Source organism: Rattus norvegicus, chromosome 4 (genome assembly GCF_036323735.1).
Source record: "Rattus norvegicus strain BN/NHsdMcwi chromosome 4, GRCr8, whole genome shotgun sequence".
NCBI lineage: Eukaryota > Metazoa > Chordata > Mammalia > Rodentia > Muridae > Rattus > Rattus norvegicus.
In genome coordinates this window covers 51278552-51304341 of record NC_086022.1, presented here as the reverse complement: position 1 = coordinate 51304341, position 25790 = coordinate 51278552, and the positions used below count along the sequence as shown (strand labels likewise).

Below are 25790 nucleotides of genomic sequence, written 5' to 3'. Positions count from 1 at the left end.
TCTGGTTGCTTGGCATTGTTGTACTTTTGGGGTCTCGAGCCCCTTCAAGCTCTTCCAGTTCTTTCTCTGATTCCTTCAATAGGGGACCTATTCTCAGTTCAGTGGTTTGCTGCTGGCATTCGCCTCTGTATTTGCTGTATTCTGGCTGTGTCTCTCAGGAGAGATCTACATCCGGCTCCTGTCGGTCTGCACTTCTTTGCTTCATCCATCTTGTCTAATTGGGTGGCTGTATATGTATGGGCCACATGTGGGGCAGGCTCTGAATGGGTGTTCCTTCAGTCTCTGTTTTAATCTTTGCCTCTCCCTTCCCTGCCAAGGGTATTCTTTTTCCTCATTTAAAGGAGTGAAGCATTCACATTTTGATCATCCGTCTTGAGTTTCGTTTGTTCTAGGGATCTAGGGTAATTCAAGCATTTGGGCTAATAGCCACTTATCAATGAGTGCATACCATGTATGTCTTTCTGTGATTGGGTTAGCTCACTCAGGATGATATTTTCCAGTTCCAACCATTTGCCTACGAATTTCATAAACTCGTTGTTTTTGATAGCTGAGTAATATTCCATTGTGTAGATGTACCACATTTTCTGTATCCATTCCTCTGTTGAAGGGCATCTGGGTTCTTTCCATTTTCTGGCTATTATAAATAAGGCTGCGATGAACATAGTGGAGCACGTGTCTCTTTTATATGTTGAGGCATCTTTTGGGTATATGCCCAAGAGAGGTATAGCTGGATCCTCAGGCAGTTCAATGTCCAATTTTCTGAGGATCCTCCAGACTGATTTCCAGAATGGTTTTACCAGTCTGCAATCCCACCAACAATGGAGGAGTGTTCCTCTTTCTCCACATCCTCGCCAGCATCTGTTGTCACCTGAGTTTTTGATCTTAGCCAATCGCACTGGTGTGAGGTGAAATCTCAGGGTTGTTTTGATTTGCATTTCCCTTATGACTAAAGATGTTGAACACTTCTTTAGGTGTTTCTCAGCCATTCGGCATTCCTCAGCTGTGAATTCTTTGTTTAGCTCTGAACCCCATTTTTTAATAGGGTTATTTGTTTCCCTGTGGTCTAACTTCTTGAGTTCTTTGTATATTTTGGATATAAGGCCTCTATCTGTTGTAGGATTGGTAAAGATCTTTTCCCAATCTGTTGGTTGCCGTTTTGTCCTAACCACAGTGTCCTTTGCCTTACAAAAGCTTTGCAGTTTTATGAGATCCCATTTGTCGATTCTTGATCTTAGAGCATAAGCCATTGGTGTTTTGTTCAGGAAATTTTTTCCAGTGCCCATGTGTTCCAGATGCTTCCCTAGTTTTTCTTCTATTAGTTTGAGTGTGTCTGGTTTGATGTAAACCACATCTTTTTTAAAATTAAAATGTGTTTGTTTAATGGTAGCCTTTGTGTAAGCTTTGGAATCATAACTGCTGCCATACACCGATCGATCAGACAGTCCCTTCAGTCACGGAACGTCTCAGTTTATTTATTTATAAGGTAATGATTCTGTTGTATTTTCTAGAGCTTAAAGTAGTATCAGCTTGGAGCAGAGCTACCTTGAAATGAACCTGTCTTCTTGGAAGGTAGCGCCAGAACACAGAGTTGAGCAGGTGTCATACTGAGTTCACCTGCAGGAGTCGCAGAAAGCCTCCTTACACACCTACTGTCCTCTGTGGATAGGCTCTGAAACAGCTACGTAGGAGAGGACGGATGTCAGCAGCTCTTTAACAATGCTGGCACCAAACACAGAAGGTTCAGTTATTTGGAAAAGCCATTGCTATGGAAATCCTCATTTCCCGACAAAGCCAGATAAATGGCTGGCTCCACTGGGGCTGGAAGTAGGGTGCTCCCGAGAACTGCCCCGCCCCGTGTTGCAGTTTGGAAAGGCTTGCCTCTCTAAGAAAGGAGGGAGGACAGTTTTCTTTTAAGGGCTTTAAAAATTCTGACCTCAAAATGAGATCTTTAAAATAGAGAGAGGGGAGTCTTTTAAATACATGCTTTGTTTTCAGGATTCCCAATGCTTTGTGTGACATCAGATTAGTCTATCTCTGACGCTATCTTACCCCGTGGTGCTAGGATGTTGCTTGGTTGTGGTGTTCGTGGCACACGCATGGTTTTATAAGTTTCTCCAAACTCAGTATTAGCAGCTTATCACTCAAGGTGCTTTCATGATGCCGCTTTCCTTTTAATCATAAGCTCTTTAAACCATAAGCGTTTTAGGCAAGTGAGTGGAAATGTACCAAGTCCATTGAGCGTTTTCCTCGCTTGTTGTTGCATGAGGAACTCGGAGTTCTTCCAAGCTGGTTTTGGTTAAGCTTCGAAATGGTGCTGGATTGTGATATTTTATGATGCAGTGTTAATCTTGAGCACAGATTGGTCTCCTGGGCTATGTCATTTGCATAGCCATCACTCTTGGCAGGGTTCTTCCCCGTGACTGCCCATCTTCCTTCCTTCTGACTATGTAGAAGAGGATTTCTCTTTTATCCAGGGGCAAAGCTGTCTCGATCACAGTTACTTTTTCTAAATCCAGTCTGCACATGCCTTCAAGCCCTGTGTGTAAGCCTGCACCGACGTCCCTGATAATCTTGGCTGAAGTACAACAGAAAGTGGTCTTCTTAAACATGGCTTAGAGCAAGGCAAACTCACACTTCTTAAGCCCGCTGCATTCAAGCCAGGCACACCATTATTTTTCCGAGATTATAATGATACAATATGATAGCTTTTCAGGCACCCCTATTGGGTAATAATAAGTCAGACAAATATCTATTTACAGAATTTTTGCCTTGATTGGGGAAACTAAGACTGACTAGCTACCTTTGAGATGTGAGTTTCGGTCAACAAGTTTTTTTTTTTTTTTTCTTCTTTCCTAGAAACTGTGGAAGCTTTCATGACAACAGTTGAATTTTTAGGTATACCAGTGATAGATAATAAGCAAAAGGATTAGCTACTTCCTACTGACTAGGAGTTGATGGTAATGAAAGCTCAGCTACTGAATCTGTCAGTGTGCCTGAGAAATCTTCATCTGCAGAGCATCCCGAGGTTGGAGAGCGAGACTCGAATTTGCTTTCAGGAGGGGTGGGTGTCACAGTTTGGAACTGTTCCATATGGGATGCTGGCTTCGATGCTCCCATATGAAATTTTCATCCTCAGGATAGAATGCACACACCTCTGAGGCTGGAAAGAGAGGTTTAACTCAGTACTCGGATATGAGCCCTCTCAGCTCCATTAGGTTAAACAAACGCTCTCCTGTGTGGTTTCTGTGAGCGTGACTGGTAACTCTGTTTCAGTTTAAGTGCTGCGGAGTGGTCTACTTCACCGATTGGTTGGAAATGACAGAAATGGACTGGCCCCCAGACTCCTGCTGTGTTAGGGAGTTCCCAGGATGCTCCAAGCAGGCTCACCAGGAAGACCTCAGTGACCTGTACCAAGAGGTAAGACCACGTGTGGTTCATCATCTCCTGGACAAACGTCCCCAAAGAACCTTCAACACCGTGCTGATTAAATGTCTACCTTTTGTGTAAATCATTATTAGGCCTCATTTTTATCTCTGATATATGATTTCTTTTTTAAAAAAAAGTGAAAAATCATAATAACCACATTTCAACAAACCGGAGTGGGAAAGGCCTAGTTCTATCATTAATTGAATTTTATTTTATTATTTAAAAAAAAAAAAAACCCATTCTCGTTAATCAGATTTTACACTCTAACGCCTCCAGGCAAATCCTACTGTGCTCTTCTAGGGCTCTTTGAAAATAAGCAAGTGAAGATCGTGCAGCTAACAGGGTCTGTGGGAAGCCTGGGCTTTGGCTTTCCTGGGCAGACTGGTTTAGGGCCTTGATGCAGGAGAGAGAAAATTCTCCTGAGAAAATTCTGTGTGCTGCTCTCTGGTTCCCCCTGCTGGTGGTAACCGGTAACTTCAGTTTTAGTTTGCTTTAAAAATACTATGGCGGCGTTTAAAATCTATCATTTGGTGCCCCAAATTTTACTTACTGTGCGTTCTTCCAGGAGCCACCCAAACCATCAGTTGCTCTTTTCTAGGATTTTTTTTAATGTCCCTTGTCCTTAGGGGTTTCACAGTGAGTAATGAAATAGCATTCTCAAATTAAAAATGTAAAGTTTAGGGTTGGGAATTTAGCTCAGTGGTAGAGCGCTTGCCAAGCAAGCTGGGTTCGGTCCCCAGCTCCGAAAAAAAGAGAAGAAAAAAAATGTAAAGTTTAACTGGGAGGCAAACATGGCTGGGTGAAATGGTTAAAGACACTTCCTGCTCTTGCAGAGAACTGGAGTTCAATTCCTGATACCCACTTGGTGTCTCAAAACCATCTACAACTCCAATTCCAAGGGATAGGGTACCCCTTCTGACCTCCACAGGCCCCTGCAGACACATGCACACACACATACACGTAGGCTTAAGTAAACTGAAGTTTCGTTGTAAGTTACAGTAGTGACTGGCTATGTGTGAATATCTCCATTAGCTTAGACTGAGTACTTAAAGTTAAAATTTCATCTCTTTGGTTTCACTAACTACATCTCTACCCGTGGACATGCCGTCACGGACGGAACACTGCCGAACGCTTTGGGCTTAACCTGAATACTCAGACTGTTTATGATAGAATAAGAATATGTATCTATGTGTTATGTGTATCTATGATATGACTGTAGTAGTTATGTGTGTGTGTGTGTGTGTGTGTGTGTGTGTGTGTGCTCGTGCGTGCTTTATATATACATCCAGATGCGCATGCCCTCGCTGTGTGCCTGTAGAGGCAGAGGTAGACTTTGGTTGTCTTCCTCCATTGCTCTGCTTTGGCATTTAAGATAGTGTCTCTCACTGAACCTGGAGCTTGCTGTCTTGCCTACGCTGGTTGGCAAGCAAATGCCTGACATCTGTCTGCCTCTCCTACCTCAGCAGTGGGGCTGCAGATGTGTGCGGCAGTGCCCAGCATTTCTGGAAGTGCTGGGGATTTGAACTCGGGTCCTGAGGTTTGCCTAACAAATAAGTACTTTACCCGCTGAGCCCTCTCTTCCCACTGCACTTCAGGACTTTAGAAATATCTGCCCTTTACGTACCTTAGGAGAATATAGCTCCCCCACCCACACTCTGGTCCACGTGTTTGTTTAAGGCCGCCTAACACAGTGAGTAGTGGAGATTCATACTTTATCCCGCACGCTGTCTGATATCTACTCATCTGGACTCAGTGCTGCAAGCTGAGTGGCTTCAACAACAGACGTAGGTTTGTGGTGTCACCTGGGAGAAATTCAAGATCACTATGCTTGCAAGGTCAGGTCAGCTTCTTCCAAGGCTGGGGAGGAAGGGCTCCCTGACTGCCTCTCCTCCAGTGTCTTGTACAAATGCTTTCCTGGTCTGCTTGATTTTTTTTCTTCTTACGGTATTTTCCGTGTGTGTTTCTGTCTCCAAATGTCCCCAAGCAGGTCACCTTGGAGCCCACTGTCCTACACGTTGGGTTCATCATCGCTTCATTACACTGTCAACAGCCCAGTTGTCATAAAATCAGAGCTGTGAGGAAAATAGATTAAACGTAAATTGTGTGAGGACACACACCGTCTAACTTACAACCAGGATGGTTGAAACAACTGAGTAACCCAGCCTGTTTATTTTAAAAGATAATAAAAATATGCATTGCAATTCCTCACGTAACTGAAGACTGATGTTTGGCTCTTATTACTTTGAACATGTTTTGCTTAGATGCATTTGGCTTCGGTGACACAGAGGATGCATCAGATACAGTTAACTCAAGAGGACGTGGTTGAGGCAGCGTTTCCACGTCCCTCAGTGGCTGTGCTCAGGCAGAAGTGCACTTCTCTGTTGTCGGACAGATACCGTAGAGCATGAGGAAATGCTGCCATGCTTTCGTTATACTACAGATCACAGGAGTCCATCCTTCTGAAAATGTTAAATGGAAACACAGTACACACACACACCCACATATACATCACACACACACACACACACATATAACACACATACACACTCACATATCTATCATACATACACACACATACACACATACTCACATATATATCATGCACACACACAGACACAGACACACATATATATATAACACACACATGCACACATATATAACGCACATACACACTCACATATCTATCATACATACACACACACATATATAACACACATACAAACTCACATATCTATCATACATACACACACATACACACATACTCACATTTATATCATGCACACACACAGACACACATACACATATACATCATATGCACACACAGACACACACACACATATATATAATACACACTTACATATATATCATACACACACATAGATACACACACAGACACACACACACTTATATATATCATACACACAGATATACACACACAGACACACACACACTTATATATAACACACACACATACAGGTGCGCGTGTACCTGTGTGTGTGTGTGTGTATGTGTGTGTGTGTGTGACTTGAATCCTATCAATGTTCCTAGTATGAATTTTGCTCATTGGCTAGTTCTAAAAAACAGCAACATAACAGTGCAAGTGACCACTTTTAGCACAGTGGGTTAGTTTCTGCCTTGGTGCTGGTGATGTGTTAGAGGAATGACCGAGATCATAGAACCACCATATACCTCTTCAGAATCTGAACGTGGATCATCTCTCTTCCTTTTAATTTTACTTGGCTGAAAATTATTCACTTTTATATTTGATATCAATTTTCTTCAGGGAAAACTCAATTAACTTTTCCCAGAGTGGGTGAGACTATTTTCGCTAAAGCTCTGTAATGGGATTCTTTCTTCTGGTGGTTTGTTTTTAGGGTATCTAATGGAAAACAATTGGAGGAAGACATATCATTGTGCATGTGCTAATTGAAAACCCAGATTTATTTAAACACGTTCAATCGTCGGCCGATGCGAACAATTATAAATTGATTTCAGACACAGTCCTCCGGTCAGGGTGGTTGTATCCGAACTGTCTGTTCTTGCATTTTACCACGGACAACTGATGCTGATATTAGTAATGATAACCGTACAGTTATATGGATAATTGACTCCCAAAAGTGGATCATTTAGGAACTTTATGACTCAATTACAATTAGGTCCATAATTAAAAAATAAGCATTCTGAGATCATCCACTTCTGCTTGCAAAACGCATGTTGAAATGGCAAAAATGAGCGACTAAGAGCTAGAGGCTTGGAGAGGATTCTTCTGAAGCTGGAAAAACATTTTAGACGTCTTCAAATATTTCAAAGTTCCTAATTCAGAACAGGAACGAAGCACACCCAGGATTTCTCCAAGGGCCAGAAGTTACAGGAAGGAAATTTTGCATCAGTGAAAGGAAGACCTTGTTCATCAAAATCTGTCCAATCAGGAGACAGGCTATCTTGTAAGCTAGTGTCTCATTGCTGAAAATATTAAAGTCAAGGTCGGATAGCCATGCCAACAGGTGCTGTAGAACAGGCTTTTAAATGAAGAGTGAATTCTACTAGATGGACTTCAAGGTCCCTTTATCTTCCATATTCTATCAGCCTCAAGATAAGTACTGGCTTTCTCCCTACACTCTCTCTTCAGAAGTCTGAAATCAGGGAAATAAATCATTCTCAACCATCTGGTGGCTTGCCTGGCTCCCTGACCCAATAATATTTTATGACACGTTTTGAAACCTTTGAAAAATGATAGAGCAGAAATACAGCAACAACCGCACATTTTAGAAATATCCTCACCAGAGGTACAGTTAGGATTGGCATAGAAACCCCTCAAATGTCCACAATAATCCACATGTACCCTTGAATAAAAGAAAAGGCTTACTATTACATGTGTGGCTATCTTTGCCTCTCATTTTGAGTTTGTATATTCTGTAATTGTCCTGAGTTCCACACATAGTGTAGCACGTTGTGGACAAAATCCTTTCCGATAGCTTAAAGGGCAGTAATAGAGACATTGCTAATTTACCCACAACAAGAAAAAGACAAATACAGGAAAATTAAAACAGGTGGTAGTAAACACCTGTAAGTGTTTACTCAGTAAGAGGGTGAGACTTTCTTGCTGAAGGTGCTTCTTTAGACAAGATGAGGCTGTCTGAAAAGGTAGAATTTTAACAGAACTGGTGATGAGGACTCAGCTGTGCAAAGAGTGAGACCATCCACATAGCAGGCTTTGGGACTTTTTTTTTTTTTACTTTAAACCCCTAGACTTTCTGCATTTCATGTGTTGTGTATAAATCTTAAATAATCAGTAACCTTTTAAAAGCAAATATGTTACTGTAAACCAAGTGTGACTTTAGATGAGTGCTTATCAACGTGTGGGTCATGACCCCATTTGGGGGTCAGATAACCCTTCCACAGAGATCATATAGCAGATATCCTGCATATCAAATATTTACGTTGTGATCCACAATAGTAGCAAAATAACAGTTATGAAGTAACAAGTAAAATAGCTTTATGGTTGGGGGGGGGGTCCCTACAATGTGAAGAATTAAATTAGAAGGGTTGCAACATTAGGGATAACCAATGCTTTAGACAGTTGTTTCTTTCTTCTTCTTCCCCTTCCTCCTCTTCCTCCTCCTCCTCCTCTTTCTCCTCCTCCTCTTCCTTCTCTTCTACCGTCCATGAATAAAGGGCATCAGAGAGGCCTGTAAGTGTAGGAGTGAAGGGATGTCCCCATTCTCTGTTATTTGGCCTTCAGAATACAGTTATCCTAGACTGGAGACCAAGGGCTTAGTTAAGGAACAGGTGAGCATCAGTAAATGGAAAAGTTGTTGAAAGGAAACTAGGATCAAGGGAGATTTGAGGTAGCAGGAGCCAATAGAATTGGTGCTGATGTCTGGCCAACATGATCAAAGTTTCTCAAGAGAGTATGGGGTGGACGATGACATATGGAGAATTGGGAACTCTAGGTAAATCAACAGCAGAATTATTGCTAAAACTGACATATAGACAGATACAGAGTAACTAAAAATAAGTAAGAATAACTTAGATTTTGGTCACTATCATTGTTTGACGTCTTCATACTCCTATTAGAATTGTATAATGTGTGGGCTGAGCACAGTGAATTCACGTGACCCGTCCTCATTGAGATGCTGTGTGGTTCTGTTCTTGGCCATCCCTTTCGTATTCCTCTACACTGGAAAAGTAGTCAGTATACATTTTCTCTATTTTCTGAGCAACTTCTCAGCCCTCAGCGTTGTCTGTTAATATCCCTCTCCTATTAGCATCTTTGAGCAGTTCTAGCAATCAGTATCCTTTGCGTATGAAACATTTTTCACACTGAGCTGAGGTGGAGATGTAATGAAATGTCGTGGGTGCAAAACTGCTGGGGTGGGAAATAATTATGGCCTCCGTCAAACTCTACCTACCTAAAGGGCCAGTTGCTTTTCGCCTACTCATCTTATTCTTTGATTTGTATGGGATTCTCCTCAGGACCAAGAAAATCTTCACACATGATACAGACTAGAAAGTAGGAGTGAGAATTACAGAGAACTGCAAGGAGTTGGAAGGGGGATGGGTTCAGCCCTTCAGGTGAGTTGGTCGAGTAAGAGAATCTAGAAAATAAAGAGGTGGGTCCTCCTGAAGGAAGGCACAAAAGGGAGCAGGGCTGGAACAGGCAATGCTTAGTTGTCATTGTCTTTGTGCTCCAGATGTGTGGTAGGAAGCACACGTAGCAGTGGCGGCATCTCATGGGCCTCTTGGTCTTAACCGATAAGTCGGTGTTTATCCAAGGGAGGAAAGCTTTTGATTGGCAGGGGGTAGAAAGGACCATTTCCAGATAAGCCATGGTCCGAAGTTAGAACTGACAGCAAGGGAAGAGAATGCCCCATCCCTGAGACGCACAGAGCAAGGGCTGGCTTGTGAATAGCCCCCATGTGGTCTGCTAACACACAGGTTTTCTAGTCTGTAATTGCCCAGTCAAAAGGCAACCATGCTCACAGATTTGAGGCATTCCTAGGAAAGGAAGTCTTATTACAAAGTAGTCGTGGGATACTGATTTATTAATAATGAGACTACGTATCCAGATAAACACACAGAGAGCCCCCTGCGCAGATGGTGACCGGCAGGCAGCTTTTCAGGCTTAGTGGTTATTTCTAAATAACCACTAATTTCCCCAAGAAATTCCTTTCTGGGGTTCTTTGTATAAACTCAGAGATCTCCCCTCCCACCTTCCTTCTGGCTTCATTATCTCCTTCTAAACTGTCAGCAGGGTCAGGTTGACTCTGGCTTGGGTCTTGTCTGTTTTATCAAAGTCCCTGCAGGACCAGTTCGGGTTGTTTGTGGCTGGTGGGGGCTGGGAGCAAGCTTTTATCTTCAGGTTTTGCTTGATCTAATCTGGTTCGGAACCGCTCTGGTAGTTTTGCGGCAGGTAATACAAACACATTGTTCTTCCAACCTCGAACTTCCTGTGCCTTATTCACCGTTCAGAACGGCCGCTCTCCGCCTCTGCTTTACGAATAGAGACTCTGCAGTGTTTGCTTGCAGAATGTGGTGTCATAAAAAGCCTTTATGGGATGTTGGCTTGCAAAAGTATGTTCCACAGCAATTAGCTTAGATCTGTTTTGTTTGTTTGTTTGTTTGTTTGTTTGTTTGTTTTTTAAATCACCAAGTGCTGGTGTTATAAAGAATGGGATGAGGCAGGGGATTAAGGTGGGGATCCAGACTTGAGGTAGAAAAATTAGATAGGACACTGCTAGACAATTCACGTGATTATAAGGCCTGGGTTCAGTCTACGGCATTGAAAATAGGGTGGAAGAAATAAGTGTGGAAAAGGTGCTTAAAAATCAAGAAAAAAATTTAGGCGTAGACTGTGGAGTGTGGCAGAGAAGCTGCAGGCACCCTGACTTTGATTTGGATCCTGGATATATGAAGTCTATACTGAAGGATTGGGGGTGATTAGATTCTATTAGTTCCAGCACTACCTTTAAGACTGTGGTCAAAAATTGCACAGTGGTACAAACACCCAGGAGGCAGAACTCTGCTAGAGATGTGGGTTTTGTGTGTGCCAACTAAAGGAAGACGGTACAATAGCTTAGATGAGGTAGGGGTTTAACTTTTCTTTCCTAGACCAGTCAGCTGGTTCGGGCTGCCAGTCAGCTCGAGGCTGAAGTTGGCTCAGAGGCCAATGGTGGTGTAATCTTAGGTACCTGTCTCTCGGAGTTACTCTTAACGTTCTCTGAAGGCCCTAGGCAGAGGGAAAGGTCTCAACATGGGAGTATATCCTATTCCAGAAAGGCCTGTATGCGTGTTATGGTTTGATGTCCCTTAATCAATGCTCAGAAGTTTTATGGGAGGCAAAGTACAATATCGGTTCCTCATGCACCGCACGAATCATGGCTGACCCTGCTTTAAGACAACTTAACACTTAGTCAAGAGACCATTTACACGGAAAGGTACCTGGGGAAATGAAAATCTAAATACCCGGAGGAAACTGTTACCTTAAATCTAATGGATCGCATGTAAAGCAGAAATTGTCCAGACAAGAGGGTTATCCGATGGTCAACCGGATGGGAGGTAAGATGGCAAGTCGGTTTCAGATTCTTTCTGTTGTCTCTTCATCACGGTCTCTGTCTGCTCAGTGTGGCCAGGAAAAGGAGAAACTGCAGATTATCGAAATTCTTGACCTGAAAAATCCGTCTCCGGTTAGCACAAAACCACAGAGCAAGAAGAGCAAGCGGAGTTTTCTGTTAGAACGAGCAAGGTGAGCGCTAGTACTGCTAGTTAGAAACCTAATTGCAGACCACTAAGCATTGGATTTACATTTAGAAATCGAATTCTTAGGTTTTATAGCTTGCTTTAGAGGATCAGAGGTTTAGTATCTGTACCTTACTTTGAGGGCAACAAAACAAAACAACAACAAAAGAAAACAACAACAAAAGAAAACAGGAGAAGATCACAGTCATGGGACCTTGTTTCTTCAGTGTGCTTTCATTTAGTCTAAAAACCGACTGTCACCTTTCCAGTAGGGTGTTCAAGTGCTGACAGAAACACTGAGTTTTTCCCAATGGGATACTTGCTTACACAGCATTCTGATTGACACTGTTAAATGGTTAAATGTATCAGCTCATTAAAACTCTAAGACAACTCTCTCAGTATTACCGGCATTTTGTGAAAAAGTCATCCAGGAAGAGATGAGCAGATTTGGCCTGAGGTTGTAAGGCTGTGAGTGACTGAGCTTGAATGTCCTTGGTTCAGCAGCCAGGGTTTAGATATCTCTAGTGATAAAGACATGGTCGAGAGCAAGATGAGTTTATTAAAACTTTTCAATCCTAAGTCTCACACTTCTTATCTGCTAGATACAGGATCAGCAGCATGAAGATTAGCAGGAATCTTCCGTCCGCTACTTGGCACGTAATAAGCATACATTTTCAGTGCACAGTGGTAGCTAATGATGCCAATAACAGCAATTTATTAAGGAATTTATTGAATTAAATGGAAACACGAGTGCACTGCAATTAAGTTTTTAACTAGCTGTGTTGGCCTTCATTTTGCTTATACTAACAGAAAAGTCTACATCTCTGGCTATGCGTTTTTGTGCTAACTGAAGGTGGTTTTTTTTTCAGGTCAAGGATTTTGATAATCTGCGATTGATTTCTCCTTTCCCTTCTTCTAGCAGTTGAACAGCCCAGATGGACAAATCACCTTAGAGGGGTCTACAAATAAACTCTCGTGTGAGCCAGGCACGGACTTCTTCCCCTGAGTGTGCTGGTGGAGTTTTTAGACTCTAGTCTCTGTGTGTACGGTTTCAGTCAGATTGCGAACCGTGTAGCCAAGCATCGTGTTTTATACCCGATAACATTGCCTACATCCTGTGGACATTCTGAAGATTCAGTGAGCTATGAGGACCTGTCGTGCGTTCAAAAATACTAACATGACTTCTGCATTAGTGTTTCCCGTGCCTGGATAAACTTAACTCGTTAGAGGTGAGAAGGTGTTCTTTTAGGACATGCTGTCTAGGTCTTCCTTGAAGGAAGCACTTATGGCGCTGCTGGGGGTTAAGATTCTTAGTGAAGAATTTTTTGACCAACCTGTTTAACATCTATGAACTCACGAACTTGTATCTTTCATTTCTTGGACTCTTAAAAGAAATAGAACCAAAGATTATACGTTTGTACCCGATAATTACCACACTCATTTCAAACCAGAGTCATGTTCGCCATCAAAAATCAATTATAAAAATATCAATACTGTTCTGCATATATCTATCGGCACCTCGATCTTATCTCACTTTATCTTCATAACCCTTCCAAGGACTGCCTGGATTTCTGATGTGGCTTGAGAATATTGAGTACTGAAAAGCCATGGGTGTTCTTCCAATTTTAGAAACTCATTTTGGAGATGATCAGAGAATAATTTCAAGTGTATAATTTCCTCAAGTGAAATGAGACATCCTGACGTGCCTTCAGACACATGCCTCACGTTTTCTTATAAATGCGGTGTTGTTGTTTGTGGCTAATAGTTGACAGGAATTTTAATATTGCAGCAAGGAAAGCAGATGAGCCGGGAAGTCTTATTCATACCTTTGAATAAGGTATTATTAAGGTATTATCCGAGATTATTAGCATAGGGCTCATGTGGCTTTATTTAAAGTGAAAATGTTATATTCAAGCAAAATCAACAATGAATATTTTATCTTCAAATAAGCAAAAGAATGGAATTCACTTCTTTCCCGTGATGGAACAAAAATAAAACACATTTTTGATCTCTACCATTTCGACTCTTTACTTCCGTCTAGGAAGTTTGTGGTGTTCACAACCACCTAGCTGCAGATCTTGTTGTGAACAGCGATGGGCCATGCAAGCATATATCCTTATTGTTTTGTCTGGGCCTAGTATTTCTACTTCCCGCAATTCACTTTTACACTGGAAAAGTGTAAAGCATATTTATACTTATGTCAGTGGCTCGAAATAAGGTCAGGGTTATTTTCCGATTTAATTTCTTCAGGAGGTTTGATGCAACTGAAAACTGAATGCCGGAGCTATTTCCATGATGCATGTAGAGAAAGAAAGGAGAAGACAATGACCCCATGTGGAAGAAGGTTGGTTTGAAAAGTCAACCTGTTAGTCTGACTTTAAGCACTCATGGAAATGCTTCCCTGGTACTCAGCCTAATATTTATTATGGTGCAAGATTGTTCCGAGTCACAAAGATGTGTTAAATTGTGCGCACCTTAGAGAAATTTGTGCTTATTTATATGCTCCTACCTTGTGCCTTTTATTAAATGAGGAATCTAATGCAGCATATACGATGCAGCGTATTAATAATGACATATAAATAGAATTGAAAAGTCAAGGTGAAAGGAGAGGTAAAAGTCAGCAGGCTCGCTGGATATGAAGGTTGCCAGTTGCTGTGGTCGAGTGTCCTGCTGCCTGTGAGCGTCCTGACAGATCCCTGAAGAGGAGGAGGCACGCTTTCTCCCTATAATCCTCGTGCTGGCAGAGGAAATGGTCTAATTTCCCAAAGGGAGGAAAATTCCAAAGTATTGCTTTCCAAATGGGATTGTACGTGTACAGCTTATAATTTATCAAGGGAAATGTTTTCGATTTTACTTTTGCCAATTTAGAGGTGGATTTTTTTCTTTTTATAGTGGTCTTCAAAACCTATCGGGAAAATACCTAGTGGGACATAATACCTAGAACCAAGGTTAGTACATTGTACAGTGGCAGGATTTGGTGATCTGGTTTGCTGGTAAACAAATGCCACTTCATTTTACTTCATTTGCATAATTTACTACCTTCCAGTAGGTTCTTTGTTTTGTTTCGTTTATTTGACTCAGGGTTTCTCTATGTAGCCCTGGTTTTCCTGAAATTCATGCTGCAGACAGGCTAGCCTTAAACTCAAAACTATACCAGCCTCTGCCTCTCAAGTTCTGAGATTAAAGGCATGCACCACCTCTGCCTGGCTCCAAGAGGTCCTTGATAGAAGAAAATAAAATATAATTTCACATGGGGCAAACTTCAGGACTATAAATTCTGTATCATTTGAAGGGTGCCAATTTGCAGAGAAAAATTAAGCAGTAAGCTTGGCATATTGACTGAAAGGCAGAGGACTCCGTTAGCCTCTCTTCTCCGAGTCAACTGCATGTTCTCATCGCAAGGTGGAGACCAAATGTCCTGGTAGAAGGAGTCCACACCTAGTCTGGTGGTACATTAATACAATCCCATGTTTGATATTCTGGATGAACCAAAGAGCTTGCTTTTCACACCAATCCAAACTCATTTACAACAGCCTTGGTTTTCTTAAAATTCTCCTACATTTTTTAATTAAGTTTTTCTTTTTTTTTCTTTTTATCATTTTCAGCGTCATGTTGACAAACTTAGCACAATTTGGAAAAAGATCATTAGTGGCCAGGTGGTGGTGGCACACGCCTTTAATCCCAGCACCCGAGAGGTAGAGGTAGGCAGATCTCTCTAAGTTCGAGTTTACAGAGTGAGTTCCAGGAGAGCCAGGGCTACACAGTGAAAGTCTGTCTTGAAACAAGACTCCCCCCAGAAAAGATCATTAGGGGCTAGGTATATACCTTTGAAAAGCTAAGAAGAACTGGGTATATTGGGACTGGATAATAGATGGCATGGAGGGCTAAAGTGAGGCAGAGGTGACCCTGTTGTGTGGGAAGAAATAGGCTGAGCACAGAAAGAGAACGAGTGCATCCTGTTAGAAAGGCACTTCCGGCACAGACGTGCCTGGTGAGAGCTAGCTGTGTGGGGTACTTAGCTCAGTTGTAGCATTCAGGAATCCTTGGATAAGGTTCCTAGCATCAAATAAACCAGGAGTGGTGGTACACAGCTGTACTCTCTGCAATCAGGAAGTAGAGGAGGGGGGTTGGGGATTTAGCTCAGTGGTAGAGTGCTTGCCTAGCAAGCCTAAGGCCCTGAGTTCGGTCCCCAGCTCCGGAAAAAAAAAAAAAAAGAAGTAGAGGAGGAAGGGTTGAAGTTCATGGCCATTCTCAACAACATAGTGAATTAGTTTGAGGCCAGTCTGGGTTATAGGAGACCCTGTTAGAAAGAGAAGGGGTAGTGTTGATAAGACTTACCAGTGAGATGGGAAATCTTATTAGAATTTCAACTTCAAGGTTCCTTTGAAATCTGTAGGTTGCGACCATTTTGAGAGGTCAAATGTCCCTTTCACAGGGCTAGCCTAAGACCACCAGAAAACAGACATTTACATTACAATTCTAACCATACCAAAATTACATGTTTGAAGTAGCAGTGAAAATAATCTTATGGATGAGGGGTTACCCCAACATGGCCAACTGTATTAATAGGTCACAGCATTAGGAAGGTTGAGAACCAATGTTTTAAAACATTTTTATATTATACATGTGAGCCTTTCTTCTTTCTTTGCATGGCATGGAATTTTTTCTTCCCCCATCCCTTCCTCTTGGTTCCTCCCTCCCTTCTTCCCTATCTTTCTACTTCCCCCCTTCCTTCCTACTTTCATTCCTCCTATCTTTCCTTGTACCCTTTTTTCTTCCTGCCTTTCCTTCCTTACAGTTGGGAATTTTAATAAGAACCCTTCACCCTGTGCTGTGAAAGTTTCTTGTGGTTGCTTGTTAACCCATTAAATTCTCTACGCTAATTTCATAACGTCTGTGTTATTTTTGTTATGAATGGCTTTTGAAGTTCCTGTTAAGGTACTTTGGGGTAGAATCAGTTAGTGAACAGAGATTTCCTGAGGTGATTGGATCCAGTAAGTCTCCTAGCCTTTTGTCAAAGAATCTTAACTCTATTCAGAAGTGAGAGTGCAGGGCCTTCTCAGGTCTTTACCAAGTTCATGCATAACCTTGGGCGTGTGTGTAACTTTCTCAGATCTCATAGACAGACAGAGCACAGTCTTCCTTAACTACAAGGTCTCTTAGGCATTGGTTTGGCTCAAAAGGGTGCAACTACCAATGCACACCTCAGGTTGCCACTGTGATCAACAGATGTTCTGAGGGGTCTTCGGTGGACATTTCCAGGGGCAAAGCTACTACACTGGGTGAACTCTAAAGTCACATAAAACAGCCTGGAGTTCTAGACAGCCAGTGGAGCCGACAAATAACAGCAATTTCTGCTAGGAATTAGGATTTTAGGGGCACCAACTCCATTCTGCTCTTCTGTGCCCGGCATCCACCGTGGGCGTTGACAGGGTTTCAGGACTTGTGCAGAGCTAAGAAGAGAGATTGGACAGTGCATATCCAAATCTAAATAGCACACAGCCTTCTATCCTTCTTTTTTTTTTTTAGTTTTATATACCTTTAATTTGCATTTTCAAAGATTTGCATAACCATATGGGGATTTTCGCATGGGTTTATCAGTTTGTGTCATATTCATATATTTATATATTAATATATAATTTATATTAATTTCCTAATTAGCTACAGATATTCAAAATAGGTTTGGATGCATACCAAGGCAGACAAAGGACTGGCAAGAAGGGGGCTCCCTCCCTTCTTGAGGACTTTTCTGTCTGATCTTAGCCTCAGATATCCCATGGACTTGTCATATTCACCAAGTAGCGGCTGTCTTCTTTATCCCCCACTGCCGCTCTTCTTGAGACCCAGCCGCCTTATGGAATAAACACTACTTGGATCGCTTTAAGTCTTTGGCTAATTCCCAGAGGTCTGAAAACGCTGCTTCTGACCAGTTCTGCTATACTGCCATTGCTTACGTGGAAGACGCCTCTCAAAAGTCTTACTGGGCACACTTTGCTACTGTCACTCGATTTTCTCCAAGTTTTAGAAGAGATGGAAAGTTGTCCTACTGACTTCTAAGAGCCCCTTCACTCTGGGACATTTTTATTAACTAATGTATCTCATTCCTAGTGCATCTTGCTCGGATAAGACAATTTACTGTACGTTTTAAAAGCTAAATACGATGTTGAAAAATATCAACATTGACTGCTTCTAATGCCAAAATATGAAGCCAAACAGATTGTGCCTGACCAGCTATGAGTATGGTTTACTTACATATTTGAAAAAGAAACATTACCTCTCCCATGAGCTGTCTGCTTAAAATGAATTATTGTCAGGGAAGGACTTAGTACTAAGATGAAAATATATAAATTTAAGTTACAGGGACTATTGAGAGGGTAAAATGAAATAATTGATGTATTTGCCTTTCAAAGGATTGAGCCACCAGCCTGGCTATTTCCCGCACGCTTTGCTTTTTAAACGCATTATTAACTGTAGTCACTGTGTTACACAATAGAGCTTTTGAACTTACTTTTCTCATTTAATTGAAAATGTGGATCCCTGAGTGGTTCACCCCTCATTCTAAAATTTATCATTAACCAAATATTAGAATGCCCATACTAATTTTCCATATGTGTTAATGACTCCTATTTGTACCTCAATACTGCAGAGGCAGCCATCGTCAACCTGACACCACCCAGGGCTGTATTGTGTTCATATCCCGAGAAACCGATACGTATGTTTCAGCAATAAGGTTTAAAAAGGTGTCTATCTACATTAGCATTCTACATGTCTAAAACTAAAGGCTTTACATGTAATTATTAAAAAGTAACTATTTCTAAATTATACAAACTATTGGTCTACTCTGTCAGAAGGCTAGTGGTTTAACCACTCAATAGCAAGCAGGCATTTTGGATACTCATTTCACTTTCCTAAAAAAAAACACAAATGGCCACTTTGACTCTCATAGGCAAGGTTAAAATATCAGTTATATGTTGGTGACATAACGCTCTACTCTGGGGATTTTTCATAATCTTACAAAGTATTGCAACTCCACTTCTATCTGCTGGCCCTCAATTTTTCCATCTCCATGTAGATTCCAGCTTTCTAGACTACGGGCTGACATCCAGATTAGATTTTGCACACCTTTGCTCTAGTAGTGTTCTAGACACAATCCTGAGCATTCACGAGGCCTCCCGATGTCCCGAACGAGTGACACTGGCCATCTGTTTCAGGATCAGAGCGTTGGGTCCGGTTCATGACCTTAGCACCTGTACTACACGGTACCGCGTTACACGTGAGCATTTTAAAGATGAACGGGACTCTGATAAATACATGCGTGGAATGGTTTCAGAGCTCGTGGAACTTTGTAAAACTGTCTTGGTGATTTGTGCTTTGGTTTTCTGCAGATTATTTGTACATGTCAGTGTGTGTATTTTTTTAGGACGTGGAGGAGCCTCTTTTCTTTTCTTTTATTGGATATCTTTATTTACATTTCGAATGTTATCCACTTTCCCAGTTTCCCCTTCATAAACTCCCTATCCCATTCCCCCTTCCCCTGCCTCTATGAGGGTGCTCCCCCACCACCCAATCACTCCCTAACGCCTTCCCGCCCTGACATTGCCCTACACTGGGGCATCAAATCTTCACAGGTCCAAGGGTTTCTCCTCCTATTGATGCCTGACAAGGCCATCCTCTGTTACATATGCAGCTGGAGCCATGGGTCTCTCCATGTGTACTCTTTGGTTGGTGGTTTAGTCTGGGGTGGGGGTCTGGTTAGTTAAGCACTTTACATATACTTTTGGTGACTGACAACCCTTTGCTCTTTTTTTTCCTTTTAAATTTTTATTACCAGGAAAGATTTCTTATAGTTTTGAAGTGACATATTACTGAAGTAAAACTGCCAACCAGTATTTTTTTTTTTTTTTTTTTTGGAAATGGAAGAACTTCCTTCCTTCTAATAAGATATATGAAATGATCACTGATTCCATGTCTAGTCCTCATTGACGTATGAATTCTTTGTGGGCTCTGGCAAAGAAGACAAGAGGCAGTAATTTAAATATTCATGAATTTCTTTTTATTCCAGTGGCTATCCTTAGAGGATAAACACTAAGTCACTTTTACTGGACTCCAAAAGTACTTCCAAGTACATTATAAAATAATCTCTCAGTCACCTTAATTTAAATTAAGTTACTGTATCAGAGAAGATTATTTCTAAAGTGTGTGCTCACTGTGGACACAGGTTCCTCAAGGCAGTACAGCGACACAGTGGTTTCGCCAGAAGTTGACAGTGCAGTTCTTAGTCACAGTACCTTTTTTTCTCTGTTTCTTTACTCCATTTTTCTTTGTCATGATTTTTCCTACTTCTACTTTATTCATGCCTGAGTACTGTGTTTATGTCACTTCCACCACACACTCCCACACCTTCAGCTCTTTCCGTTCCCCTCTCTCAACTTCCTCCAAACATCATGGCTCCTTCTTTAGTTATTATTGCTATATAACAATATGCACGTGTAGATACAACACAATAGTTCCATAGAGTATTACCCATATGCACATTTGTTTAGGGCTCACCACTTGGGGTTGGAGAACCCGTTAGAGCCTGTCCCTGGAGCAGACTGATTTTCTCTCTCCTGAAAGCAGTTAATTTGCTGTAGCTCTTCATTTAAGAGTAGGGCTTTGTGAGATTCTCCCATGCAGGTTGGGACGTCAACGGGTGCTGTCATTATGGCAGTGTTTTTAGGCACTATACTGTGGCAGCGTCATAGGTGCAGCTCTCTGTAATATATAGATAACATTATCTTGTAACAGACGTACTGTTCCTCTGAATCTTAAAATCTTCCTGCTCTGCTTCTGGGACGCTTTGCGAGCCTTAGGAGCAGGGCTTGTGGGCTTGTGTTATAACTGCATCAGTAGGGGATGCGTACTCTACAGTCCATTTTTACCTGCATTTTGACCAGTTGTGGATTTCTGGGTTTTTTGTTTGTTTGTTTGTTTGTTTTTTGTTTTTTTCTTTTTCCTGCTGCAAAAAGAATCTTTGGTGAGCCATAAGAGCAATCGAGGTCATGGATAATAGATAACCTATGATTGTTATCTTCCTAAATCAATATAATTCTCAGTTGCTTTCTAAAATACCTGTCTCCATAGCTATAGGGCACAGTTCTTCTCTTTGTGCTTCTATTTTCCTTATTTTTCCATTAGAATTTTCTTCTCTTACAAGTTGTAGGTTTCCATAAGATTCTTTCATACAACTTGTCACTGACAATGAGCTTGCTAATTTTTTTCTCAAGTATCCATGACCTACATGGGAACATAATATATGTTTTGGATCCTTCAGGTAGGATAGATGCCACAGCATGGCAGTTAGTGCCCTGTCAATACTCTCCTTGTTCAGTATTGAGAGGTGTGATGGGTACAGGTCTGTCCCTTGCATCAGCATGTTTAGAAGCAGCCTGAGGAGATGTTTTGGATTTGGGGGGAGGGGGAAAGCCTCTGACCAAGTGGGACATTGCTACAACTCAGCGCTGCCACAAACAACAAGAACAATATAAAAATCAATAAGAATGATAATAAATTATCTGCATCAATCTAGTCTGTTAGTCAGCAGACTACAGCCTTGAGCTAAATGTGGCCTGAAGCATTTCTGTGCATGGAACTGCATAACAACAGCCAACGTCACTCATTAGCTATTGTCAGTGTCTGTTTTTGTATCACACTGGAGGAAATGTGAAGCTGCAATCTAGATGGTATAGGCCGCCAAGCCAAAAATACTCTCTATCTAGCCCTCTACACATATACCAAAAATCGTCTGCCAACTTTCTTTAGATCTTAGTTTCTTAAACTGTGGTGCACGATCCCACACAGTGTTATGAAAAATTTGGCAATTGTGAAAGGTCTCTAAATGTGCCACAATCCAACTTTAGTTTGAAGTCAAACCTGTAATGGATCCTAGGTATTTCTGGCAGGGTTTGTCAGTGTCACTTCTCAGGATTCACTGTATCTGTGGTTCAGTGCATACTTGTGTGTTTGCACCGCACTTGTGTTTGTTCACACCATACAGAGCCAAAACTCTGTCTGACACGGGTCAGCTCAGATATGCGATTATCAGACCCTACAAATCACTGTGTTTTTAGCTACATAAATGGAATTGTGTGCGTTTATGGAAACCTTGTTTCCATTTTTTAAGATAGGTCTTCTCCATGACTGTCCCAGATCTAGCTTTGTAGACCAGGCTGACCTTGAACACATAGACATTCATATACTTCTGCCTCTTGAGTGCTGAGATTAAAGGAGGGCACTGCCACATCCCCCAGTTGAAACAAAATTTTAACTGTGAAAAAAATACTATTTTTCTATCATCATTCCATACCATGTAAAAATTATACTAAAAGTATATTCAATCCTCCTGTCTCCACTGCCTTGAACTTGTAGTTAGAGGCATGCATACGACACCTGGATTGTTTTGTGGGTGCTTGGATAGAACTCTGGTCCTAATTGGGAAGCAAGTGCTCTTAATAGCCAAGATACCTCTCTAGTCTCAAAGAACTGTTTTAAAATGCATGTACTGTGTAAGAATTTGGTCTTTAGAATTGATATTTTAGTTACTGATTTTTTTTAGCTTATTAAAAATTATTACCTGAATGCTGACTTGGGATTAGAATAGCATTTCTAACAGTCTCTCAACTGGACCTAAACATAATCCTGGCCACTGTGTATTTTATTCAAAACAGCATCATTGGCTTTAAGGTTATAAAATGAAAATACTGATCAAGTTTGAAACGAGTGGTGTAGAATCAAACATTGCAATCTGAAGTATTGAACCCAGACTCAAATTTTTATGTAGAAAGCTGCAAGCACACCCCTTTTATTATTATGCAAATTGCCTTGGCCTTTCATAAATGGTAAATTTATATTCATACTAAAATTTTAAAATATTTGTATGTGTCTGTCTGTATCTGTATTTGTATCCTCATGAGTGTGTGCCTTCACTCAAGTTTAAAACCAGAAGAGCAGGTGTGTCTGGTGCCCTCCTCTATCATCCCCTGCCTAGTCGTTTAGACAGCATCTCTCTCTGAGCCTGGAGCCAGTTGGACACCAAGCAATCCCATCAATCCTCCTGTCTCCACTGCCTTGAACTTGGAGTTACAGGCATGCACAAGACACCTAGATTGTTTTGTGGGTGCTTGGATCGAACGCTGGTCCTAATTGTGAAACAAGTGCTCTTAATAGTCAAGATACCTCTCTAGTCTCAAAGAACTGTTCTAAAATGCATTTCTTTATGATCTATTATGAGTAACTATTTTATTGGCATAGCTATTAAATAAACCTATATGCCCAAGGTTATATTGTTACTCAAGTGAAAAGCAGTCACCATTACAAACTATTTCATAAGTTGTGCTCTAGACACTGGGTTTTATATCAGTGCCTGTGTATGGAAAATAAAAGAAGGATGTTGGACAGAATGAACAAATTTTCAAGGTGCATCTTGGTTAAGGGTCAGTATCTTAAAATTCCTAAATTTAACTAACTGATCAGATTGTTCTTTTTCAAATCATTACTTTTGACAATTTAAAACTGATTGTGTTATTTCTTTTCTTGTTTTACAGGGTTGTGGGAAGAAAATGTATTCCTTTTTGAGAGGAACCAAACAATTGCAAGTACTAAGGTTTCTGGGGATCTCCATTGGTGTGACACAAATTCTAGCCATGATTCTCACCATTACTCTGCTCTGGGCTCTGTATTATGATAGAAGGGAGCCTGGGACAGACCAAATGCTATCTCTAAAAAATGATGCGTCACAACACTTGTCCTGTCACTCTGTGGAACTGTTAAAACCAAGCCTTTCTAGGATCTTTGAACATACATCAATGGCAAACAGCTTCAATACCCACTTTGAGATGGAAGAATTATGAAGAATGTCAAAGAAGGAAATCACAAACTTGTGGGACTAGTGGGTTTTGGGGTACACAGCTATCTCAGAAATTTTTAGACATACTAATATTCTGAAAAGGAATGTCTAAGCTTATAATTTATCCACTCTTTAAAACAAAGGTTCCACATATTAATACACAGACAATAACTAGCGTCCTTTAAAATGCTGAACCCAGAGTTCATAACAACTGTGTTTGTTTTCTTTCTTTCTTTCTTTTTCTTTCTGAGCACAATTATGTTTTGAGGTGATACAGTTTGACCAGCGTTTCTGCATCCATTCATGGAAATGAACTGTCATGGGGGCACTCATGCTGCTATGAAGGTTAACTAACTCCTCTAGTTAGGCTATAAACTATCCACTGACTGCTAACATAGGGATTTAGTGCTAAAGACCTTTATTACCTGATGATGTATTGCTTCGACGATGATTTGATTATATATAAAAATCTTTCAAGGTTGGTAACTACCTAAATATGATTTTTGTGGGTTACTAAAATAATCTTATTAATGACACTTGTAAGAGCTAACACGCTGTCTTAAACTTATCAGGGATATATATGTGTATAAGTCTGTGCCATGTCTGTATAATTCAGTAGATTTCAGTTCTTATAAATGTTACGAAGAACAATATTTGAAAATGACAAAATTGTCTTATATAGCACCATTACTTTTTTTCTCTCCCAACCACAGAGCGTTTAAATGCCGTCTTGCTTCTGTATTGTTACCCATCACTGTTAATTTAAGTTGTTAACCATTAATTTTGGAAATTACCAGTGTGATACGTAAGAATCATTGTAACTCTGGCTGCAGGAGGTATTAACTACAGAATTTACACACAGTTGATTCAGCCAAAGTTCAGTTGGCTTTTTTTTCACCCCAATCTACGCCTTGTCAAAGAGCTTACGTTTTTCTTTTGCAAACAAGAAGCGACAACTTGAAGTCAATGTGATTTTACAGAGGAGGAACATTCTGTGCAGAGATAATCATGGGAATCTCTAAAATAAGGGGTAGTCTAACTAGAGAGAAGCCTTGCTTTATTTCATCCATATACTGTAGCAAATTATACAGAATATTAATTTTTTTTACAAGAGTAGAAGATATTTATTTGAAACGGGAAAAGTGCATTTTACTGTATCTTGTGTGTTCTGTTCATTTCTTGAATTATGGAAAGAAAATTAATACAGGTGTCAATAAATATTTTCTAGATCATGATGGTTTGTGCCTCTCTTTACTTTCAAGACAAGGTCTCACTGTGGACCTCTGGAAAGGGCGCCCACTTTTGAGCACAACAATCACTTTTGTCAGTGAAGAGACTAGCAAGGGACAGGATGTACATGAGAAGAGCAGGCATGGGGGGGAGGGAGGGAGGCCTCCATGTTTGGAAATGGGGCAGCTCCCAGTCCCAAGACATGTTTGTCAAGATGCACAAACATGTCCTCCGTTACACCACCATTGTCTTCATGGATGCGTGGAGTAAAGTACTGGGTTCGAGTTGAAGTAGACCACTGAGGACACCCTTACTCAGTCACCTGAAGGAAAATCAGAAGAGCACTGTGTCTGGGTGAGGGTGGCTTTGTGTGAGATCACAGCGTCAGGCCCCAGCCACAGAAGGCACTGCAGACAGACAACACATTTCAAGCCCCATGCTTTGAGCCTTTCTGGAGCTTTCTTATGTTTCTAGATGGGATGAGGCCTCAGAGCTCTAGAGGCAGTACCATGAGCAAGTTGTGTAGTGAGGGTCCTAGAACCAGCCACAGAGGATCATTCTTTCCAGTTAAAGAAATTCCAGTGTTTGTCTGGTATCTGCCTCTTTCTCTACGTCCTCTGCCATAGCAGGCATCAACTGTCCCCAGGATGGGCCCCACTCTTTCACTTCTTTACAGGCTCCCACTTGTCAACATGGCAGTAGCACTGTACAGTTTAGCACTTGACAGAGTTCTTACTCACCATCCAGCTACAGAAAGAAGAGGACTGAAAAGTCAGAGCCTTAGGTCAGCTCTTGGGTGAGGGACAAAAGACACCCCCCCCACACCACCACACATAACATATATACACACCACATAATACCCACACACATATAACACACACACACACACCACATAACACACACACCACACACCACACACACACACCACACATACACCACACACACACACCACACATATAACACACACACAACACACATATAACACACACACAACACATAATACACACACAAC

At 41.2% G+C, this 25790-nt stretch overlaps 1 protein-coding gene across 6 annotated transcripts in view; it reads left to right on the top strand.

Annotated features, from left to right (window-relative positions):
• Tspan12 (tetraspanin 12) overlaps positions 1-24780 on the top strand; it is a 75469-nt gene extending 50689 nt beyond the window's left edge. For 3 of the 6 annotated variants that reach the window (NM_001015026.1, XM_008762788.4, XM_039107771.2), the window contains 2 exons: positions 3274-3417; positions 23247-24780. In NM_001015026.1, the coding sequence (NP_001015026.1) occupies positions 3274-3417; positions 23247-23552 (450 nt within the window). In that variant the 3' untranslated portion in view covers positions 23553-24780. Of the gene's footprint in view, positions 1-3273; positions 3418-11549; positions 11672-12533; positions 20672-23246 lie in introns of those variants that run through there. The other 3 variants (XM_017592685.3, XM_063286235.1, XM_008762790.3) reach the window with 2 other exon arrangements.
• Positions 24781-25790: the final 1010 nt, after the last annotated feature.